The sequence below is a fragment of the Cynocephalus volans genome, chromosome 4, assembly GCF_027409185.1.
Source record: "Cynocephalus volans isolate mCynVol1 chromosome 4, mCynVol1.pri, whole genome shotgun sequence".
Taxonomy (NCBI): domain Eukaryota; kingdom Metazoa; phylum Chordata; class Mammalia; order Dermoptera; family Cynocephalidae; genus Cynocephalus; species Cynocephalus volans.
In genome coordinates this window covers 101,688,657-101,711,749 of record NC_084463.1, presented here as the reverse complement: position 1 = coordinate 101,711,749, position 23,093 = coordinate 101,688,657, and the positions used below count along the sequence as shown (strand labels likewise).

The following is a 23,093-nucleotide window of genomic DNA, read 5'->3' as shown; positions in this document are numbered from 1 at the left end:
TTTTTTTTGGCAGTTGGCTGGTATGGGGGTCGAAACCCTTGACCTTGGTGTTATAACACCATGCTCTAAACACCTGGGCTAACTAGCCAGCTCCTCTTCCAAAACTGGATTCAGGTTTTGCAGGGAGGTGCAGGTCTTCTGGAGGCCCAGTTTGAAGTTCTGCTCCCAGTTCTGTCTTCCTGGGAGATCTCAGGCAAGTCACTGTGACTTCTAGGCTCTCATATCCTCATCTGTGAAACTTCCTATCCCAAGGTTCTGGACCTTCTCAAAGGAGACACGGCTCTTCACCAGGGCTGTTCTACAGGCGTGAGTACTGCCGCTTCGGTCTGACCTGCCCAGCCCAATCTCAGGCCTTAGTGATCGTGAGATCCCAGGGAGGGGAAATGACAGAAAACAGCTCCTACTGCCCCATGGTCATTGCCCAGTCCTGGAAGATGCACTGTAGCTCAAGTCCTCTGTGCTCAAGTCTCCCCAACCAGATGTGAAGCCCCTCAGTGACAGGACGGGGTCCCAGTGCCCAGAACATGGCCTGGGGCAGAAGTTTACAGAATGGACAAAGAGCAATTGAATAGAGGTGGTTCCAGGAGAAATTCTGACACGACCAGGTGTGGACCTACCTGTGAGATTCAGACATACCACATCTGGGTACAGGCTGTTTTCTTTCTCTGGATGTACATCCTCTAGTCAAAAATACTTTCAGTTTATCTGTACATTATCCTATTTGATCCTCCTGAATCTTAGGAATTGTATTATCTTCTCATTCCACTTTACAGATGAGGAAAGCAAGGCCCAGGAAGGTGAAGAGATGAGCCTAAGGACACAGCTAATCTGAGGTGGCTCAGGGACATGCGTACAGGTCTTTTCACCATGCTCTTTCCCTGTCCCATCACAGGAGCAAGTGCAGAAGAGACTGTGTTTAGGACACAGCGTGGAAGGGGTGTGAACCCTATTCATGGGTTCATTTTTGTTATGTTTCAAAATAAAACATTCCATGAAAATATTCCCAGACCACAGCTGTCAGAAACAGACATGGTGGAAGTACTACATGTGTGTTTTTGGCCACTCGGACCAAAGGAAAATAGTCAAACAAGATGCTCTTTGGCATTACATGGTTCCTGGCAGATTGAGCAGTAACAAAGCAAACAGAGTCTAAGAGGAAACTTAACTGGTTGTGTAAAGTTGTAGGATTTCAAGACAAATTACAGTTCTCCCCCTTCTAACCTAAAATTTCTGTAAATTGGTTGTATTTCTGTCATAAAAAGCTTCATAACAAATGAAATAAATGCAGATTCAGAGCAGCCAGATTTTGTCACAAGGTGACTTGCAGAGGGCTGGGCAGTAATTGCTCCCAAACTGAAAGCTGCAACTGGGCTCCCTGGGTAGTAGGTGAATAGTGCAGTCTGGGATATAATCACAGCCTTGAGGATGAGGATCTGTTTTGTCCCAGTGTAAGAGTCCAGTGCCTTGAATTTTCTTTTCAGTTTCTTGCCATTGAAAGAGTTGGATAAGCCCTTGGAAAGCACCTCATTCCAATCCCTTAAAGGCTGGGGATGTGCTGGCTTGGAGGAAAGGTCATCCACCAAGCAGTGGCAGGACTAAGGCAAGATGATGTCCTCCCACTTCCTTGATCTCTGTCTGGCTTGTGGATGTGGGCTGGGGTGGTGGGGTCAGAGAGGAAGGGGATCTAGGTGATGTGCTGTGAATCTACAGCTTGACAGCATCAAGTCAGTTCCTGTGATGAAGGAAGCCAAAATTTAACTATGACACTGGGGTGAGGCAATTAGCTGAACTCTGCCCCTCATTGTAGACAGCCTCCAGGGCCAACAGCAGTCTCAATGTGAGCAGCTTGCATTGGCAGGGAGGGCAGAAGATGGAATGATAGTTCATGTGTCCTGACAGCCCTTCCCACGTTTATGGTAAAGCATTTCACACACATTCCTTCCGCTGGGCCTCATGACAACCATTGCTGTGTGGCTGGAAGATTATCAACGATCCCAGTTCTGACAGTGAGGATACTGAGGTGCGGTGGGAAGGGTGATGTCATGGAGTGTTTGTGGTGACCACTGTGCTATACACTTTGCCTTCCTGGATCCACAGTGTTATTCCCAGGTTTTAGATGAGGACATGGAGGCTCATTCCCCACAGCTGTTAAGTTTTGTTGTCTCGGGCTGTTGGTGGAAGTGTAAATGAATACAATTTTTTTGGAGGCCAATTTGGCAAAATCGAACTAAATTAAATACACATACCTTTTTGACTCTCAAATTCCACATTTAGGAATTTACCCAGTGTTTACACTGGAACAAATTTATAAAGAAATATGTACAAAATGTTAATTTCAAATTTTTTTTTTTTAAAGATGACTGGTAAGGGGATCTTAACCTTTGACTTGGTGGTGTCAGCACCACGCTCTCCCAAGTGAGCTAACTGGCTATCCCTATATAGGGATCTGAACCCGTGGCCTTGGTGTTATCAGCACCACACTCTCCCAAGTGAGCCATGGGCTGGCTCAGTTTCAACTTTGTAATAGCAAACAGCTAGATATAACTTAAACACCCATTGCTAAAGGAATGTTTAAATTATGATATATCCAAACAATGGAATGTTATGTAGCCTTCAAAAAGAATGATGTAAACCTAAACATATTATATAGTCCCATTTATGTAAACTAGCAATGTGTACATAGTTTTATGCACAGAAAAATGGAGGTATACATACTACACATCTCCAGCTCTGGGAAAGAGGTGGGGCTCCTTCCTGAATAGGCTGATGCCTGTCCTTACTTAGTATGGCTGGCTGGAAGCCAGAGGGACTCAGCCTTTAACCAGGATTCTTTTATGCACTCCTGGGGCCAAGAGACTCTCCTTCCACATGATTCATTGCTCCTCAGGATGGAGGTTTAGGCAAGTAGAGAGATGTTCAGAATGCCCACCACCTGTAAGCCAGCGGTCACAGAATCAGAGCTCCCTCCTTGTCTCACTCAGCACGCTGTCTGCCCTCCCTTCTAGCATGTGTGTCATAGTACTGTCCTATGTATGTACCTGTCTTTTTTTCCCCACTGGAAAAGAGCCTTGAAAGCAAAGACCATAACTTACTTCAATCTCTGTACCCAGGATATTACACCTGGCACATGGGCAGCATCAGGGACTGTTTGTCCCATGGACGGATTAATTTACTTCCTTCTCTATCTATCTGTTAAGTGGTTTAAAGGAGGGCCCAGGAGTGTCTTTATAAGAAGCACGGTCTTTTTGGAAAAGTCCGTTTACCCAAATCTTTTTATAAGGGAACTTAGAAAACTTAATTCCATTTTTTTATTATTCAACATTTTATACATAATAAATACAAACTTTTTACAGCCACTGTAAAGAAAGCACATCTGCACAAAGGCCCCCTCCGAGCCCTACCCTGTGCATTGTGACGCTGGGTTACATATTCTGGAGGGAAGAGTTATTTTTTTTAAAGGAGGCATATTTTTACAACTTTTGTTTTTTAAAATAAAATTAGCAGCTCTTCGAAAAAATATTTTAAAATATAACAAAAGATTTCAAATAACCTTCTGAGGTGGAAAACCCAAATTCAAGGACAATTTGGCTAGCTAAAGACAGAAAACAAGAATGGGTGGCAAGAACTGCTCTATTTATAAGCACTTTGAAGATTTTCAACATGTCAGCAAACCTTAAAATCTTTAAAAAACCCACCCTTTTAATTTCTTTTTTTAACTTAAGAATAAGTTTGATAAACAAAAAGACCTCAAATAGATCAACAGGTTAAGAAATGCAAAAAACAAAACAAAACCAAAATCATGGAGAAGATTCATCAATAGATATTGTCACTGAAGTGATCAAATGACTGACTGAACATTTCTTCTGCTATGACCTTACTGTTGGTAAAAAAAATCCCATGGGGACATTTGGCGAGTATTTCAAATTTTTAAAGATTCTTAGGAGGGACGGAATTTTCAAAGCATAATACAACTTTTGGATTAAATTCTGCCAATTTGATTTCTTAACAAAAGTAAAAAGGCAACTGGCAAACATCCCTTAGTCATTAGGTAACACTCCCTACCTTCCACAGGAGTGGAGAACCAGAGGCCTATCCTACTGCATGGCATCTGCTGCTGTGGGCTTGCTAGCTGTGGAGAACACCACGCCTGGTTCCCCCTGTGACATGCAGAAGACATTCGCCTTTTCCGCATCAGTCTGCTCTTGTGCAGGGTATGCAATATTTTAGTCCTTTCTCATAGGAAGCGGTTTCCTCCATGAGCCCACGGGTTCTTCATCCCAAGGAGAGGCCAGGGCAGTAGGAACAGGAAGCTCCACTTTCCACAGGTGGCAGCTGGTTTACATAAGCCACAACCTGGCTATCTTGGCCAATGTACTGGCTGGGGAATAAAATAATGCTAGGGCCCTCCCCGGTAGAGAAGCTCAACAATGCAGATAACATATTCTCCATTTACTAGACACAGATTCTAAAGACACTGGTCAGAAGAGCATAGTTTGTAAAAATTAAGATGAAAAATACCCAAATACAAAAAGAATATTAAATTGGCTCATTTCAGATCTGGAAGTTCCATTTCTGTTTTAGCCACAGCCTCCTTTCTATTAGTCTATGTGATGGACAAGATGTGGCTACTAGTTCAGCCCCTCCATATTAGCTCCACTAATACTAAATGAATGGTATAAATATTAATACAAAGGACACTGTTATTTAAAATCTGTTAGTTGTGCGAGAGATGTGTGTTAATGCAATTGGCGCTAAACTCAGGGCAGGCCACTTTTTTCCCAGTAAGGTTTCACTTTCTCAGTCTGGGGACTAATCTTGGGGAGGAGCCAGCCTCTCCTGAAATCCCTCCTTTGTTTCCTTATGTAGCCAACATGATCTGATTAACAATCAATAAGCAAAAACCACTTGAAGAAAGATGAGAATCTCTGCCACATCCTTGTGGCCACAGTAATATACTGTACGAGTGCACATGATCAGTAATTCTGTGACTGTGCCCTGGAATGAGGCCTGGTCTTGAGTTTCATATAAAAACGGACCACTGTTAGGCATGAGGGCTGTCCCCTCTCTGTTTCTAGGGTCCACTAGGATTTGTGCTATGGTAGGAGAGATGACATAGAAAATGACAACAAAAAAAGGCACAAAATATTCAAAACATGGGAGAAGCTCACCAGGCCAACCAGTCACATATAATCCTCTTTGTTTTTGCTCTGTTCAAGAGTCATCATCATGCAAAGGTGCCTAAAAAACAAGACTAGCCAAACTCCAAGCCTGGCCTTGATTGTAACAGTAATGTATGGCCAAAGCCATCATCACACCAGCGTGATTTCCACATCCTCGATCTTCTCTGCTGGCCTTCGGTGGTTCTGTGTAGGTGGAGGGGGAGCTGCCCGGACCTGAGCAGAAAACAATTAGATGGATTGTCAGCGTCCCCTCATCTATCCAAGGACATGGGCACCTTAGGGGTCTCAGAAATGCTCTAAGCACATGCTTTCAACCTAATCTTCACTATTTCCCATACTGAGAAGCAGTTGTTTTAGATGAAATGTCAAACCCATGAATCAGGTTCTTGCCTAGCCTGAAAGCCTCAGTGACACAAGAGTAACTGTAGCCCTAAAATTCTTCTCCAAAGCAAAGGCCTGGAGTTGGAAGCAAGAGATAGCACTGTTTAAAGAACTAACAACATTTCAGCATGTCTTGGGAAGAGAGTTGTAAGAGACGAGGCTAGAGAGGCAGGCTGGGGTTAAGTCATGAAGTGCCTTTTTAAGCCATGTTAAGAAATCTGTGCTTTATTCTATAGGCAAAAAGGAGTGTTTGGTGGCTTTTAAGCAGTATCAGATCTGTGAAAAGAATCAGATAACAGTTTGGAGAAAAGATTGGAGATGGGCAAGAGTATAAGTAAAAAAAAAAAACAATTAAGAAGACTTTTGTAGTTATCTGAAGGAGTGTTGATGGTAGCCTGAACTAGAGTACCGGCAGTGGAGGAAGCAGAGAACTGGAAGGATTTGAGAGCTGTGTCCAAGGTGAAATTGGCAGCATTTGGTGATGACTGTTTGTGGGTGGCAGAGCCAGGGAGATATCAAGAATGATGTTAGAGCACTAGTAGGATGGGGGTTCTATTCAGCAAGACAGGCAATACAGGAGAAGAAGCTTGTCGAGAAGGGAAGATAATTAATTCATTTTTGATGTGTTCTGGGGGTCTGGGACATGTAAGTTGAGACCTCCCCTCCAAGTCTGAAGTTCAAGGAAGAGAATGGATAGGCAGTTATAAATGTGGGAGTTGTTGGGATATAAATGGTTATTACACCCGTGGGAATAGATGAGATCACTTGGGAAGAGTGCGTTTAGTGACTTCAAGAGAAGCAGCCTGGGGACTGAACCATTAGAAGTATCAGCAGAGATGGACAGAGGCAGAGAAGGCTGCAAAGTTTCGAGAATAGGAAGGTACAGAGAGGCAGAAAGCAAACCAGGAAAGTGGGGCGGAACAAGCAAATCAATCCACTTCCCTCCATTCCCACTCCCACTCCCCACTGCATTCTACCACCACCTCTTGCTTGGACCACTGCTCCAGCCCCCTAATGGCTCCCCATATCCATCCTGCCACCTTCCATTCACTTTCCACTTAGCTGTCATAGCAATGTTTTAAAAATGCAAAACCAGTCACAACACTATCCTGCTTACCACCTTCCAATGGTTTTCTATCACACTTAGGATAAAGACCCAAGTCCTTAACAAGGCACTCAATACACATCTGCTGAAGGAAGCCAGTGGTTCAAGGAATGGTGTCAAAAATCTGATAAGGGGTCAAGGAAAATAAAATTGCAAAGTATCCACTGGATTACCAATGTGAAAGTCATGACCTTTTAAGTATAGCGGTGGGGTGGAATCAAGATTGCAGTAGAGTGAAGGGTGAATAGTAATAACTTTTGCAAGAGTGTATTCACCCTGAGAACAGAAACTCTTTGAGACCATGAAGTGTGTCATATTATTTCACCTCAGTGTCCCTCAAACAGGCAAATACAAGCCTGGAAAATAGGTCTTCAATACATGCTTGCTTTAAAAAAGCGCTTCTGTTTCACATTTAGACTACTTTAATGCTCACAGAGCTTGTTAAAATTTAAATACGCTGTCACAGCTATCATTTTGCAATCTCACCATAGCTCAGTGAGAAAACTTCTGGTGTAGACTAAACGTCCCAAGATGAGCTGACTTTCATAGCCTTCCTTTTCAGTAGCCCTTTTTACCTTCCCGAACCCATTTCACCCTGGCTTAGCAGAATTAGTGACAACACAGGGGCCATGGGGAATAATTTCAACTTTCAATTTGGAAGAACTACACATTCTATAACCCTGCCATATAGGAGACTTACAGGTCGCAGCTTGCCATATGAGGTCTCAGGCGTGAGCCTTGATGCCTGTGAAAATCCTGGTGATTCGGCATGGAGGCAGTTTTCTAAGGGAGAGAACCAAAGAAGCTTATTTTAATTGTGTTGTTGAGCAACAAAATGTTAATACAGATCTGTTTGCCCTTCAGGTGAATGTGTGAATTTCTGAAGTGAAAATGCATTTAGACCCATGTGCAGGAGAAATTACCCTTACCATTTGCTGAAGGAGACCGGGGAAAGTACTGGGAGCTCCTCTTATCTGGGCTGGGATAAGGGCTGCTGGGAGGCTGGTCATACAATGGCAGTGGAGGCAGGGAGGCGTGTGGCTTGGGGGAAGGAGAGATCTGCTGCAAAGGGAAGCAAGGTTATCAGGTGCTCATCTCCTCAAGAAGGAAAGCCTGGCTGCTCTCTGACCGCACACATTCCTTTTCTCTAGAGCTAAGTTATAACTATTATAACTTGTCAGCCTCATTAGAAGCAAATGAGCCTAAAATTACCACCCAAACCCCAACTTTGTGTTGCACCTTACCTTCCTCTTGCATATCTCATTACAGTACTGATTTTAGTTTATCTTAACCAGTTATCAAACAATTCTATACGGTTCTATTGAAAATGTCAATTCAAATTAGTCAATTCAGTAAACTCAGTGAAGAACAATAAAAAAGGGACTAGTTGTATTTTGTGTGAAGATAAAATAATTGGCTGAGTTTCTGACTTCCCCAAGTTCTGTATATGTCAGGCAGAGTGGTCACAATCACCATGCAAACAAGATTGGCTAACATGTTCCTTATTCCTTTGCATGCCAGGCCTGCTGTGATAGAAACCTAGAGAGGACAAACCAAATTGTTGAATTATGCGTTTCCTGTAAAGTCAAGTGTCCCTAGGATGAGCTAAGCCTAGGGCCACTTGGGTGTGGAAAGGAGGCTCTGGCAGGCTCATAATTCTCTGAAATGGACTGGTAGGACCTGGGCTAGCCAGGGAGGCTCTGACAGTGAGGGAGAGCAAGAGCCAGCTAAGAGTTTTACTACATAAACTAACCAGAGATAACACGTTCTCTCTCTGGTTTGTTTCTTCTCTCTGCCAAACCAATCTTTAGTATGTCACGTACAATTTAGCATTTTGGCTAACCGATTCAGAGAACAGAATGTGGGAGAATGGCGGTCTAATACAGTCATATTCCACAAGGCCCTGACTGAGAAATCTGTGGTTTCCCAAATTCAGTTTTGTAGACACCTGGCAGCTGAGGACTGGAGGAGTGAGGGTGAGGCAGAGACTACAGCCCACTTTTGCTTGGATCTCTTGTGAGTAATTTTCTTTACACATCTTTTAATTCAGCTTTCTCCCTTTTCATGTACCTGTATCTCTCTCAGCCATGGAGTGTCGCCGTTTTCTGAGGCTGAAAGTTCTTCCACTAGCACCGAAGGGAAAACTCCAATCCGCCCATTGAATTCCCCTTCCCAGAAGCCATCATCATCTTGGTTTTCTTTGTTCAAGATACGGATGATTGCTCCCTCAGGAAAAGATAACTCATCATCTGTCTGGCCCTCATAATCATAAAGTGCTTTTGCAAAACAGACTAGGGAGGAAGAGAGAAACAAACCTAGTAAGAACACTGAGAGCCAGGTTGCTTTTGCAACCACCCCTGTGCTCACCTGACAACTAAAAGAGCATCACATAGAAAAGGAATAAAGTTGTAATTTTTTTTACTCACTGAAGATCTACTGTACAGGACAAATGTGACCAAATAAAGGAGAACATAGTATAGGATAGGAATAAAGTTGTGCTCTTTAACCTACTGAAGGCTTGCTCCAGGGTAATACAGTTTAGGTCAAATGTGACCAAATAAAGAGTGCCTTGTTTCAGTCTTTACCACTGGCATCTCCATTGAGGCTGCCTGAAATGAGTTCTGCTTCCGTGGAATTGCTGGATGTATGTGACCGACTGTCCAAAGCAGCCAAGGACTGCAGCATGCTCAGTAGGCTGTTCGAGGTGGGAAACTGTAGGTACTTTTCTGGCACGTAACCCACTTGGCCAACTTTATTTCGAGCCTGGATAAAAGACATGTGACACAACAGGTTTGTACACACAATTTGGACAGGGCATAACAAGAACCAAAACAAACTCCTAAAAATGTCACAAGAAGGGGCTATATGAGCAAAGGAATATACCTTTACCCAGTCTTCCATATCTCCATCTTCAATCACTTCTAACACCTCATGTTCCTCAATGGTCAACTCATCTGGTTGAGAAGCCTGCAATGTAGGATGGTCATGGACAAAATTAAAAAGGTTAGATAAAGAACAGATGTGAGCTGATCATAACAAAAACGGGGGATCAAAATATTGAAATGACTTTGAGAAATGTATTGAACATAAAAATTTAGGTGCTGTAAAACTACCATAATGAGGTGAAGTTTTACTTTAAAAAACTAAACAAAATAAAACTACAACAAAAACTGGATAAACTGAAATTCAAGAGGCAATCAGGTTTGGTGCACAGAGCACCATGCTGGGTTCCAGCTCCAGCATATGTATCTACTGGTAACTTATTCAACATGATGCCTCCCTTTCTTCAAAATGACAATCCTGCCATTCTCTGGAGGATAAGAGAATCAATTTGGGATGAATAAGCACAGAACCATGATGATGTGGGAAGCACAGGCAAAGGCAAAGGCACTGAATTGGAACTGCTACCAGAGGGCTACCATGGAGGTGGCGTGATGTGAAAATGCGAAGAACTATGTACATGGATTAGGTGACAGCTTGAGCAGTGCCTAGGATTGATCTGGAATCACTGCAAAATATTGGCCAAAAGAAGAAAATTGTGGGAAAGGAAATGATTGAGATTGGTCAAGATTCGGATTTATTAGGTTCCAACTTAACTCTGAAGACTGAGCTGATCCACTTGGGTGCTTCTGTACTAGCTGGTAACTGTTATGGTTTAATTATCCCTGGCAGCAGGAGTCTACTAGCATCGGCACCTGGACATTGCCTGGGAGACTGCACAACCTGAGAGGAAACTCTCAGAGGCTCTGCAGAGGGGTTGGAGAGTCTGTTTTGCTTCCCAAGGAGTCTTGCCTGTCACATGTTACAGGCAGGGACTTACTGGCATCTTCTAGCTCTCTAGTAAACAGTCTTAAAAGGTTTTCCCAAGGCCCAAGATCAGTTAAAACTACCACCTAAGACTCTATAGTTTTTCAAGCCGCATAATCTCAAAGTGTAAAATATCATCTCTAAGTTAGATAAGCAAAAATAAGAAAATGGGTCACTTTCCAAGACCCATTTCCTATTTCGTGATCATTAAAACATTTAATCAAAACCCAGATTCTAGGTGTTGCCAGAGCTCCGTGAGACAGAAAAATAGTATTGAAAATGGCTAACAAATCACAGAATAATCCAGGACCAGATTTTTAAGTAAATTACCTCTGAACTCAAAACATGAGGGGAAAAAACCTTGCTCATTTACTCTTGATCGCTTTCCCAATGGAATTTCTTTACTATTCTGAAACCACACTATGCCTTGAATATATATACCAGCAAAAGGTGCCTCTGTAATAAAGATGTTTTGCTAATTCTGTGGCAAGACTTAAAAAGTATCAACACAACCAGACTTTAATATGTGTGAGAGCAAAGCAGGAGGGATAGAGCATCTTTAAATATATTGCTGCCCTTGTAAAAAAAAGTCATGGAGGTCTGTGCCAGTTGTCCAGCACTGAAGCACTTGTTGTCCAATATTAGCAGACACTAGCTTGATCATACCATCCCCATGCAGTGATGACCAATTCTTCCACTTAACAAGGTCAAGTCCTTTGCATGACAACCAAGACTACAGTTTTGTCTCTGTGGACCTCTTGATGCTTTGGACCCAGCACACTATTCCCTGTTCTCTCAACACACCATGCTCTTCCTTGCGTCTATGCTTTTACCAGGCTGTTCCTTCTGTACAGCATGCTCTGCTCCCTTTTTCTTATCTGCTAAATGGATTTAGATTACTGTGGGTTTCAGTCCAGCTTCAGTCTGTTTCTATTGGCAAGCAAATGTAAGATGTCTTTGAGCCTCATGTTTCTCTTCTATCCTACTAGAATATAAGCTCCACGAGGGCAGAGATTTTTAAAAATTAATTATTTTTTAAATTTAATATTATTGATTATAAATATTTATGGGGCAAGCTGACCGTCAGCACATGTGTCCAAGATGTGGTGAGCAAATCAAGGAGGGCAGGGATTTTTGTCTGACTTGATCAATGCTACATTCCAGAGCCTTAAAACAGCACTGAGGGCCGAGCCCGTGGCGCACTCGGTAGAGTGCTGCGCTGGGAGCGCGGCGACGCTCCCGCCGCGGGTTCGGATCCTATATAGGAATGACCGGTTGCACTCACTGGCTGAGTGCTGGTCACGAAAAAACGACAAAAAAAAAAAAAAAAAAAAAAAAAAACAGCACTGATACGTGGAAGGTGCTTAAGTATTATTTGTTGAATGAAGGGGATACAATATCTTCCTTGTAGAGATTAGAAATAAATAAATAAATAAGTAAGTAAATAAGTAAATAAAATAATAAATACAATAATAAACAAATAAATAAATAGTAGCTATTATTATTACTCATGATTTGAGGCCCAGGTGGTTTTCCCAGACCACACATGATGAGCTAGTTGCTTCCTCTTCCTTTTGTTCTTCTAAGGCTTTGCACATCCCTCTAACAGTGATTATCATGGCCCTCTCGTTAGTTATTTGTCCTTGTGAGCTTCCTACTACAAAGACTTAATTAAGGCAGAGGTTGTATTTCTTCTCACTTATCTCAACTAAAGACAGCAAGTGGTCAGTAAGTGGTTATTAAATATACTCATGGTCTGACACTGTCTCCTTAAGTCCTAATATCCAGTAATAGCTAGAGCTCCATTACCACCAATATTTCTCCAAATTTTCTATATTTTCTTTTAAAACAATGTGCTTTTCTTAATTATAAAAGTAAGACATGTTCATTGTACAAAAGCTGGAAAATATGCATAATTGAGATTTTAAGGTACATACAGTTTGGTATCCTACTCTAACGTGACATTATAACATAAGTGTTTGTTCTTATATAAAAAATTCTAACTAATGTAAATTTCAATAATCTTCATAGTATTATATGGTTATGGTATATGAATGGTTAATTTATTTAACTGTTTCCTTATTGGACTGTGAACTTTCAGCTATTATAAAGTAGTTCTATAATGGAAGAACATTTTTGTATCCAAAACGTTGTTCTATATTATGGTTCATTTCCTTAGGATAGATGCTAATAGGGTCAAAACTTATGAACATTTTTAAGCCTTTTTGTTTGTTTGGTGGCTGGCTGGTACAGGGATCCGAACCCTTGACCTTGGTGTTACGACACCACACTTTAACCAACTGAGTTAACAGAGGCTTTTGAATCTAAACCATTAAATATGACTTTTCTTTGTTCTCACCAAATTAATCTTTGTTGGTCTGGACTATAGGAATCACAATAGGCTTGAAGTTAGTCCCTCTCTACTCTAATCTATCCTCTAAAGTATCTATACAATGACCAGGGTTAACTTCTTAAAAGTCCAATCTGACTTTAGGACATTCAGTGGCTCCTCCCAGCCATGATAAAAGCCAAACTCCTGAGTCTGGTATACAAGGCCCCTTACTATCTGACAGCAAACACGTTTACATCCAGCTGCTCTATTCCCCTATCGGATGCTCCTACACTACTGAATTTAACATTTCTTGAACACCGTATACTTACATCACATTCTGTCTCTGTATCTGCCGTTCTCTTTTTGCCCTTCCTACCCTCTATCTATCTAGGAAGATCTTATTCATAACCTAATTTAAATGCCATCTCGTCTGTAAAATTTCTCCCAACTATCACAGGTAGAATTAGTGGCTTTATCTTTATTGTAATTAATTAATTAATTCCCTTTGCTCCTCCCAGACTATTCATTCCTGAGGGCAGGGATAATGTCATATTCATTCTTGCATCCCCCAAAGTTACTACATATTGGGCACTCAATAAATGTTCATTCAATGATTAACTGACTAAATAGATTTTTATAGTTTGGTTTACCTTAGGGACATGCCTGGGATATGCCAATAGAGGAAATGTTGAATGAATATGACCTGTTTAAAATCACTCAGATACTTAGGACCCTCTCCATTTAAGGACCTTAAATTTTAGTTCTGAAACTTTCAAGTAAATATAACAATGAGAGGTGACATTGGGAAACATTCCCAACCTTAGTTTTATAATACCCTATAAGACCTTTCCAAGTATCTCAGAAGATGATTTCAAATTTTCAAAAGGTTACCAAAACAATTTACATTGGGGAAAAAAAATCCCAACCCTTTTAGAAAACAGAAAGTGTTATGAATTTAAATATATAATGAAAGAATGTTAAACTCATAAAAGTTTGGCAATCACTGATATTGAGGAGAAAATAATGCCAACCTTTGGCTACACAAGGATGGCAGAGGTGGGAGTGAGACTATCCAGTGTATGATAGTTGAAGATTCTCTCCAGACACTACCTCTGTTGTTATCCCTTAGCATTATCCTTTCTCATTGGTGTCTCCATCAGAATGGGGGCCAGAGAACGATTCATTTGTTCATGCCTTCCTTACATCACTCATTTCACAATTATTTAATGATGACCTACTATGTGCCAAGCACTGTCCTAGGTGCTGAAGACAAATAGACAAGGTACACAGGCACAGACAAAATTTCTGCCTTCATGAACCTTTAGTGAGAAGCCAAAGAAATATGAAAACAAGTAAGATTAAGTTTGTCTGGTAACAAGTGCTATACAATAAATAAAAGAGGGCAATGGGATAGAGAGTAGTGACTGAGGAGTTGGTTATGTATTGAGATGGTTAGGGTTGACCTTAAGAGGCACTATTTGAGCTCAGCATCAATGAAGAACAGTGGGCGGCCAACTGAGATTTGGGGAAGGAGAGTTCTAGGTAGAGGGAGCAGCAAGTACAAAGATGTCAAGTTAGGAAGAAACCTGGTGCTTTTGGAGACTAAAAGGCAGCCAAAGTGACTAACGTGCAGTGAGTGGGTGGGGTGGGGGAATGGTCTGACATGAAGCTAGGGAGACTGGCAGGGGCCCGATCAGGCTGGACAATAATAGACCCTAGGGAAGAGTTTGGATTTTTTCTACATGTGATGGAAAGCTTAAAAAGGGTTTTAGGAAGGGAAATAAAATCATTTCCTTTATGTGATAAATATAATTGTGGCTGCAGAGTGGAAAATGGACTGCTGGAAGGCAAGTATGAAAGAGGGAGACCAATTATGAGGGTTTTTTTTTTTCTTTCATAGTAATCAAACCAATGGCCTAGACCAAGATGGTGACAGTAGAGATGGGGAAAAGTGAATAGATTCAGGACATGTTTTGGAGGTAGACTCAGTAGGACTGGCTGATGGACTAGATGAGGGGAGTGAGGGAAAAAGAGGTACTGGCGAAGTAAAACTCAATTTACTTTGTGCTGAATAAAACCTTAATGGGAAAGCAGGGCAGGGATGAGAGAAGGTAAGAACTATTACACCAAATCAGTTGGGAAATTCTGGCATCTATTTATCCAGGTCCTTGCTTAACAAGGATTAACAATAGGTGGTTATGTTAAAATGAGGAAAGGCAAAGTTTTAAAAACTGCCTTGTAGAACAATTTTTCTTTGATGTTAATTTTGAGGGTCATCCTAATGGAGGGTCCTATGCCAAGCAGACAATTGACAGTAATAAGGATAAGAGTTCTTACTTACTAGAAAACTTACTAGATACCAGGTACTGTGTTAAGTGCTTTGCCATAAAAGTATTATCTCATTTAATCTTCACATAACCCTACAATATTATCTGTATGATATACATAAAGAAAGAGGCTCACAGAGACTAAGGGATTTATAGCTCATAAGCAGCAGAGGCAGTGTGACATCAGAGCCTAAACTCCTCACCATTGTGTTATGTTGCCTCTAATATAAACTGAACACCAATTTTATGCTAAGCACTGTATGAGAGGCTGGGTAGATACAGTTATGAGTATCCTAGGAATTGCCACAATTTAATATCAGCAATATGTTGGAGAAATACAAACCTTGTAGGAATAAACAACTTTGCAGGTAAGTGGATAATTTCTTAAAGTGCCAGAAGGGCTGGAACTGCTGTCATCAAAAACATCCATGTTGTCTTCAAACTCTTCTCCTTCTTCTCTTTCAATATCTGCATTAAGCTAGGAAAAATTAGAAGCCATTGATTAGTTTGCTTACTTCAAGAAAATGGTCAAAAGAAGAAAAAGACTTAAAATCTACTTGTTTCAGAATATTAATTTACCTACTCAACTACACATGGAAATGACTGTTCTCACTTGCATTTTTCATGTTATGAAAGGACAGATTTTTCAAAAAAACAAGACTAAAATGTGTTTCAAATATATAAGAAATACTATCTTTTCATTTTTCACTGTTAAATACTGACTGATAAAGACTTCTCGACATTTTTAACTAATCATATTATGAAACATTAAAAGATTTCTAAGTGCTACAAAGGATGTAGAGAAACAGGCTTTCATCTATGGCTGGTGGAAATGTAAAATCATACATCCTTTTTGAAAAATAACCTGCCTGCTGAAATTAAAAACTAAACATACCACTTGGTCTAGCAATTCTACTTTTGTGAATCCATTATGGAGAAATAAAAGCACCAGGAGTAAGACTACATATTCTAAGATGTTTACCGAAACTTAGCTTATAATGGCATAAGCCTAGACACACCTGTATGTCCATCAATTGGGCAATGTTTGAATAAACTAACATATCCATATTACAGATGAATAACACCCATTAAAAATGAGTTCGGATTGGTTATCAGGGAGTGGTTATCAAGAGACTAGGGAGGTGGAGGTGGAAGGGAAAACAAAGAGAGGCTGGCCAAAGAGTATAAAATTACAATTAGATAGGAATAAATTGTGTTGTTCTGTTGCACATAGGGTGACTATGGTTAACAGTTTTGTATGTTACATAATAGCTAGAGGAGAGACTTTTGAATGTTTTCACCACAGAGAAGTGATAAATGCATGAGGCAGTGGATACATTAATTACACTGACCCAATCATTATTTGACATATAAATGTATCAAAACATCAGATTGTACCCCATAAGTATGTACAATTACAATGTGTCAATTAAAATAAATAAATTAATTAAAAGATGATTTGGGGAATAGAAAGCCCAGAAATAAACCCTCACATATATGGTTAAATCATTTTCAATAAAGGTGCCAAGACCATTCACAATGGGGAAAAGAGAGTTTTTCAACAGATATTGCTGGATATCCATGTACAAAAGAATAAAGTTGGAATCTTACATCATATACAGAAATCAACTCAAATGGATCAAAGACCTAAACGTAAGAGCTAAAACTATAAAACTCTTAGACAAAAACATAGTGGAAAAGCCTCATGACATTGGATTTAGCGATGATTTCTCAGATATTACACCAAAAGCATAGGCAACGAAAAGAAAAAAGAGATAAACTGGACTTTATCAAAATTGAAAATTTTTATGTACTCACAAGAGTGAAAAGGCAGCCCACAGAATGGGAGGAAACATTTGCAATATATTTGAAAAGGGATTAATATCCAGAATATATAAAGAATGCCTGAAACTCAAGAATGACAAAAAACAAATAACCCAATTTAAAAACGGGCAATAAATATTTCTCCAAAGAAGATATATAGACGGCCAATGAGCATGTGAAAAGATGCTCAACATCATTAATGTGTGAAAATAATGTAAGTGATTCATTTTCAGAAATAATTCAGGCCCAGCCTGAAAGTTGTCTGGCTGGTCCAGCCCATTCCTGGGGGGTCGCTGAATAGACAAAATTCTCCTTGAGATGGTAATGAGTTACCAGCCCTTAATTTTCATTTCAAATAGATAAAATTCTCCTTTAGATGGTAATGAGTTACTAGCCCTTTATTGTTCTCTTCATTCCCTAGTTTCGCCTTTCACAGGGTTTCAGTGGACCTTTTTCACAGGCTTGTCCTGAGTCCTCAGACAAAGAAATTTTTTACAAGGGGGTAGTAAATCGGGGTAATCTTAGACGTCATCTGGGAAGACTGTGCACCCTGTAGTACTCTTGACCAATAAGGAGGCGGAGGCAGGGACTTGCGCACTAGGGAATAAATTACTTGCTACAGCCCTTTTCCATGTGCCTGCCCATCAGACACCCGAACCTTGCAAAGCCGTAATTAAAATCTCACTTTGCTGTACCTTGTGTCTCTGTGTCCATCCTTTGGCCTTGGACAGGTGAGGGCATTTTTCACAATTAATAATTAGGGAAATGCAAATCAAAACCACAATGAGATACCACTTTAAACCATTAGGATGGGTATTATCAAAAAACAGCAAATAACAGCAAATAACAAGTGTTAGTGAGGATGTGAAAAACCCAGAATCCTTATACACTGCTGGTGGAAATGTAAAATGGTACAGCTGCTATGGAAAACCAGTGTGGTGTTTTTTCAATAAATTAGACATAGAATTACCACATAATTCAGCAATTCTACTTCAGGGTATATACCCAAGAGAATTGAAACATAGATTGAAACAGGTATTTGTAAATCAATGTCCACAGCAGCATTATTTACAATAATAGCCAAAAGGTGAATGCAACCCAAGTGTCCATTGACAGATGAATGCATAAACAAAATGTGGTATACACATACAATGCAATATTATTCAATCTTAAAAGGGAGGAAAATTTTGACATATGCTACAACATGACAAATTTTGAGGACATAATGCTAAGTGAAATAAGCCAGTCACAAAAAGCTAAATACTGTGATTCCATGTACATGAGGTACCTGGAGTGATCAAATTCATAGAGACAGAAAGTAGAATGATGATTTTTCAGGGGCTTGGGGTAGATAATGGGCAATTATTGTTCAATGAATAGAGGTTTTACTTTTTGCAAGATGAAAAGAGTTCTGGAGATGGATGGTGGGGATGGTACCACCACAATGTGAATGTACTTAATGCCATTGAACTGTATATTTAAAAACCGTAAATTGGTATACTTCCCTCCTCATCCCCCCCCCCCCCACCAAAAGGCATGGTCCTTTCTGAAATGTAACACAAGGAAAACTTTTTAAAACCCAGTTTCAAGGTATATTACCCACCATAGCTAAAAGGCATATATTAATTAAAATGGTATTGAGCATAAATAAAAAAGTGAGTTAGATTCTCATGTATTTACCTAGATCATTGTCCATGATATATTAAATACAAATAACATTTATATAGTATAGATATCTGACAGGGAAGGCAGAACGAGAAGAAAAAAGACTGGATAATAAAGAAATGACTGACTTGCTCATTACATACCTCTGTACTTTTTGAACTGTTAGAATAAGAATGTTCTATTTTTAAATTAAAAATCCAAACAAAACAGCCTCAATGATTTCTTTGTTTCTTGCTATATATAAGCACTTATTTGGCTACTTCCCCCCGAGTTCAAACATACAAAGGCATCAACGTTTACATGTTAAGTTTCTAAGGATGTGTAGTCAGGATTGGGTCTCGTAATAGAACCATTAATTAATTAATTAAAGTATCAAATACCTACTCTATGTTGAACACTATGCTAGGCTCTTTGATAGGTATGAAACGAAGGACACAGAGTCTGCTTTCAGGAGTTTACAATCCAGAGTGAAGAACTACCAGAACAAAATGCTAAGTGCTGGGGCCATGTGAACGTGCAAGAAGCAACTGGAGAGGAGGGTGAGAGAAGATTTCTTGGAGTACAATGAGTCTAAATAAAAGGAGAGACTGCCTATATTGTCAAGTTCCACTTTTTAATGAATTAAAGGGATTTCTCTTGACTAATTATCACTAGTATTTTAAAACTGACTCTCCCGTTAACTGCTGTTTCCCTAATAAAATTCTATAGAATTGTGGGGAGTTCCAGAAGAATAAATTGTATATTTTTCCTGCCACTTTAAAGCCTCTGAAATATTCTCATTTATAAGTATTATTGAAAAATTTCCACAGCTGACTGAGGCAATCTTGTGCCTCATCTTACAAATTATTTATGGTCAGTCAGGTCAGTGGCAAACTAGGCTCAGATCTTGACCTCTCAAATCTCAGACTTATGATTCTATTGTTTTCCAACAGGATATTGTGTCATATGAAAGTTAAGGACGACATGCTAGACACTGCCATAAAACTAACTTTAAACATATTTTTATGTACACAGAAGATATTGTCTTCATATTCTAGGAAAGGTTATAGACATTTCAAAAAGACTGTGGGTATTACGAAAAACAAAACAAAGCAAAACACCCATACATTTATAAAAATGTGGGTAGAACAAGTTTCCAAAAATATACATGGAATGTTAATGTGTACTGTGTTCTAGCACTGGGAACCAATCCAAAACATTTTATCTTGGTAACACTAGTTGATACTAAATATTCCTATTTTCCTCCTTTACTTTGAGTTCGTTTTTTGATTCTCATGGAAGGGAATGAAAGGCTGCTTCTGAACTGCTCTAGCAATAGGGTCACTGCCATATGCTTCTGAACTGCTCTAGCATGTCATCTCAGAATAATTTCTTCCTGGGCCGGCCTCGTGGCGCACTCGGGGAGAGTGCAGCGCTTGGGAGCGCTGCGGCACTCCCGCCGCGGGTTCGGATCCTATATAGGAATGGCCGGTGCGCTCACTGGCTGAGCGTGGTGCGGATGACACCAAGCCAAGGGTTGCGATCCCCTTACCGGTCACAAAAAGACAAAAAAAACAAAAGAAGAATTTCTTCCTTTTTCCTCTTCCACCCTCTTAATTGTTACAATGTTTTCCTGATCCAGCATTTCTAAAATCACATTCCTTCCTCTGTCTCTTATCTTAACGGCTACTTGCTCATCCATTTTTCTTCCTGCCATTTGACAGAACTTCCATCGAAACTATTTTTCTAGCTGTACTAATATTTTTCCTTTCTTAGATGTTGTAAAATGCTTACTCTTATTGCAAGGGCAGATAAGAATCTTTCGAACTGCCTTCTTGTACTCAGCAAAATAACCTCAGAAGGGATTCATCAGCTCTGTGGTTCTGTCATGAAGCAGAAAGAAGTGGGTCCTGGGGTCTGGCAGATCTGGGTTTGAATGTTGACTATGCCACTTACTTGTTGAGTGACGTTGGGCCAATAACTTCTTAACTTCAAATGAAGATAATTACTTTCTCTAATGAAGAGAACTACTTCTTCACAGGGTTAAATGAGTTATATTTAAAACCCCCAACACATGCATGGTGCATAGGAGGTACTTAATAAATCATTAGCTTTTGTTGATTTTATAAGGGAGAATCTAGATAAAGAATCTGGTAATATCCAATATGAGGGAGTCAGCTCCTTAAAACTGACTAGTAGGAGAACTTCTGAATTCTTCCTGGACAGAGAAGTAATCACAGTGAACATCATTCCAAATATAACACAAGTAGGTTATAAAAGATATGTTAAAAATATCAGGAAAATGAATTTCTGCTTCGAGGCAAGATGGAGTACTAGGGACCAGATTTAACCTACAGCCATAAACAACTAAAAAACATCAAAAATATATGAAAGAACAGTTTTCAAAACACTGGACATCATGCATGAAGGACAGTGATCACTGAGGGATGTAAAAAAAATTATCATGACTTACTAAGACACACGAAGAAGGAACCCAGGCAGAGGATGGTGATCTCCCTGAGCTAAGGAGATAAAATTGGGAATTCAGGAAGGCCAGAGTAGCTAGAGTTCAGACTGAGGAGTAATGAAGGAAAGATGCATAGAGAGAACTTGGAAAATCTGCAGAGGGTCCCCCTCAAGTCTTCAGCTGAATATTAACTAGTACATGTATGTGAAGAAACTATCCAAAGCCAGGGATAGAACCACCTAAAAGGACTAGAGAAAATAATCCTCAGAGCTCACACAGGTCTGAGAATAACTCCTGTTCCTCCCTAAGAGAGTAGAATGTCTCATCAGGCACAGGGTATCAGATAGAGCACTCAGAAAATCAGTAAGGATACAGAAAACCGAACAATACTGTCAACCAACTTGATTTAATTGACATTTATAGAACATAACATCTAACAACAGCAGAATATACATTATTTTCTTTTCAAGTACACGTGGAACATTTACCAAGATATACCATATACTGGGTAACAAAATCAGTTTCAATAATTTAAAAGAATTCAAGTATGTTATATATGACTATAATGGAAATAAATTAGAAATCAATAATAGATATCTAGAAAATCCACAAATATTTGGAAATTCAATAACACACTTCTAAATAACCCATCAGTCAAAGATGTATTAAAGAGCAAAGTAGAAAATATTTTGAAATAAATGAAAATTTAAAAAATCAGATTTGTGCAATGGCTCTAAAGCAATACTTAGAGAGAAATATTTAGCACCAAATGCCTATACTAGAAAAAAGAAAAGCCTCAACTCAATCACCTCAGTTTCTACCTTAAAATATTAGAAAAGTGCAGATGCCCAGGGTCCTAGGCAGGAGCTATGGGCAGCCCCCTCCATCTAAAAGCAGACAACAAGAAAGCCTGGGGGTCCAAGGCATGAGCCAAGGGTAGCATCCTCTGCCCAGAAGCAGGAAGGAGCATGCCAAATACACCACTTCCACGTGGGTGGCCCACAACAGCCACCACCACAGCCATGGCTGCCACAAAAATGGCTCGACGCCACAGCAGTAGCCATAGCCACCATGCAGACAGCCTGCCAGACACTTGACTGCACTGACATAAGGAGAGTAGCCAGTGGAGACAGGAAAAAGAAGAGGATGTCTCTTTCCTCAAAGCTCACTCCAGAGTAACAGAAGAAGCAACTGCTCTACCAAATTACCAAACATCAATGTAGAGATTCTAGAAATATGAAAATCCGAGAAAATATGACACTACCAAAAGAATACAGCAATTCTCAAATACCAGACCCTATAGAGCCGGAAACTCTTGAAATGATTGAAAAGAAATTCTGAACAACAATCTTAATGAAACTCACTGAGATATGAGAAGACAGTTAGACAATATAATGAAGTGAGGAAAAAAAATTCAGGATATGAAGGCTGAAAGGTACAAAGAGATTAATACCTTACAAGACCATTAATGACACTGGAAATAGGACATTCAATGATGACAGATGCCTAAAAAAAGGAAAAAAAAGATTTCACAGCAATTAAAATGAATCATGATAAAGGTTAGAGGAATAAAGGAAAATTCAGAGTAACAGAGTGTGGTAAAGAGCAGGGCTTTAGAGGCAGATACATCTGGATTCAAATACTAGTTCTCCTCACTTACAAGCTGTGTGCTTGGGCGAGGTATTTGATTCTTCCAAGTCTATCTCATCATAAATACACTCAGGATTGTTGTGCTCATTAATTAATTGTGCTCATATAGATAATGTATGAATACGCCTGACATAGCACCTGGTATATAGTACCCTTTATCAATGTAAACTCTCTCCTTTTAGTGGTAATTTAACCTTAGTCAGTAGAACTGGAGTAAAATGCTTATCTTGAGGTTCAGATGAATATTTTTGGATATGTACTATGCATAAGAAACTGTGTCAGGCAATTTACTTGTTATTATGTCTATGCAGAGAGTCAAAGAACAATGTGACTGGAGACACTTCTCTTAGAGGTGAAATTCTCTACATCTTTTCAA

General features: G+C 39.8%; 1 protein-coding gene across 3 annotated transcripts in view; it reads right to left on the bottom strand.

Moving 5' to 3' along the window:
• Positions 1-3,332: 3,332 nt before the first annotated feature.
• Positions 3,333-23,093, bottom strand: part of FCHSD2 (FCH and double SH3 domains 2) — a 320,644-nt gene continuing 300,883 nt past the window's right edge. For 2 of the 3 annotated variants that reach the window (XM_063093284.1, XM_063093286.1), the window contains 7 exons: positions 15,476-15,610; positions 9,550-9,633; positions 9,252-9,429; positions 8,737-8,957; positions 7,596-7,728; positions 7,367-7,449; positions 3,333-5,393 (listed from right to left, as the gene is read on the bottom strand). In XM_063093284.1, coding sequence (XP_062949354.1) covers positions 5,310-5,393; positions 7,367-7,449; positions 7,596-7,728; positions 8,737-8,957; positions 9,252-9,429; positions 9,550-9,633; positions 15,476-15,610 — 918 coding nt within the window. In that variant the 3' untranslated portion in view covers positions 3,333-5,309. The remainder of the gene's footprint in view (positions 5,394-7,366; positions 7,450-7,595; positions 7,729-8,736; positions 8,958-9,251; positions 9,430-9,549; positions 9,634-15,475; positions 15,611-23,093) is intronic. The other variant, XM_063093285.1, reaches the window with a different exon arrangement.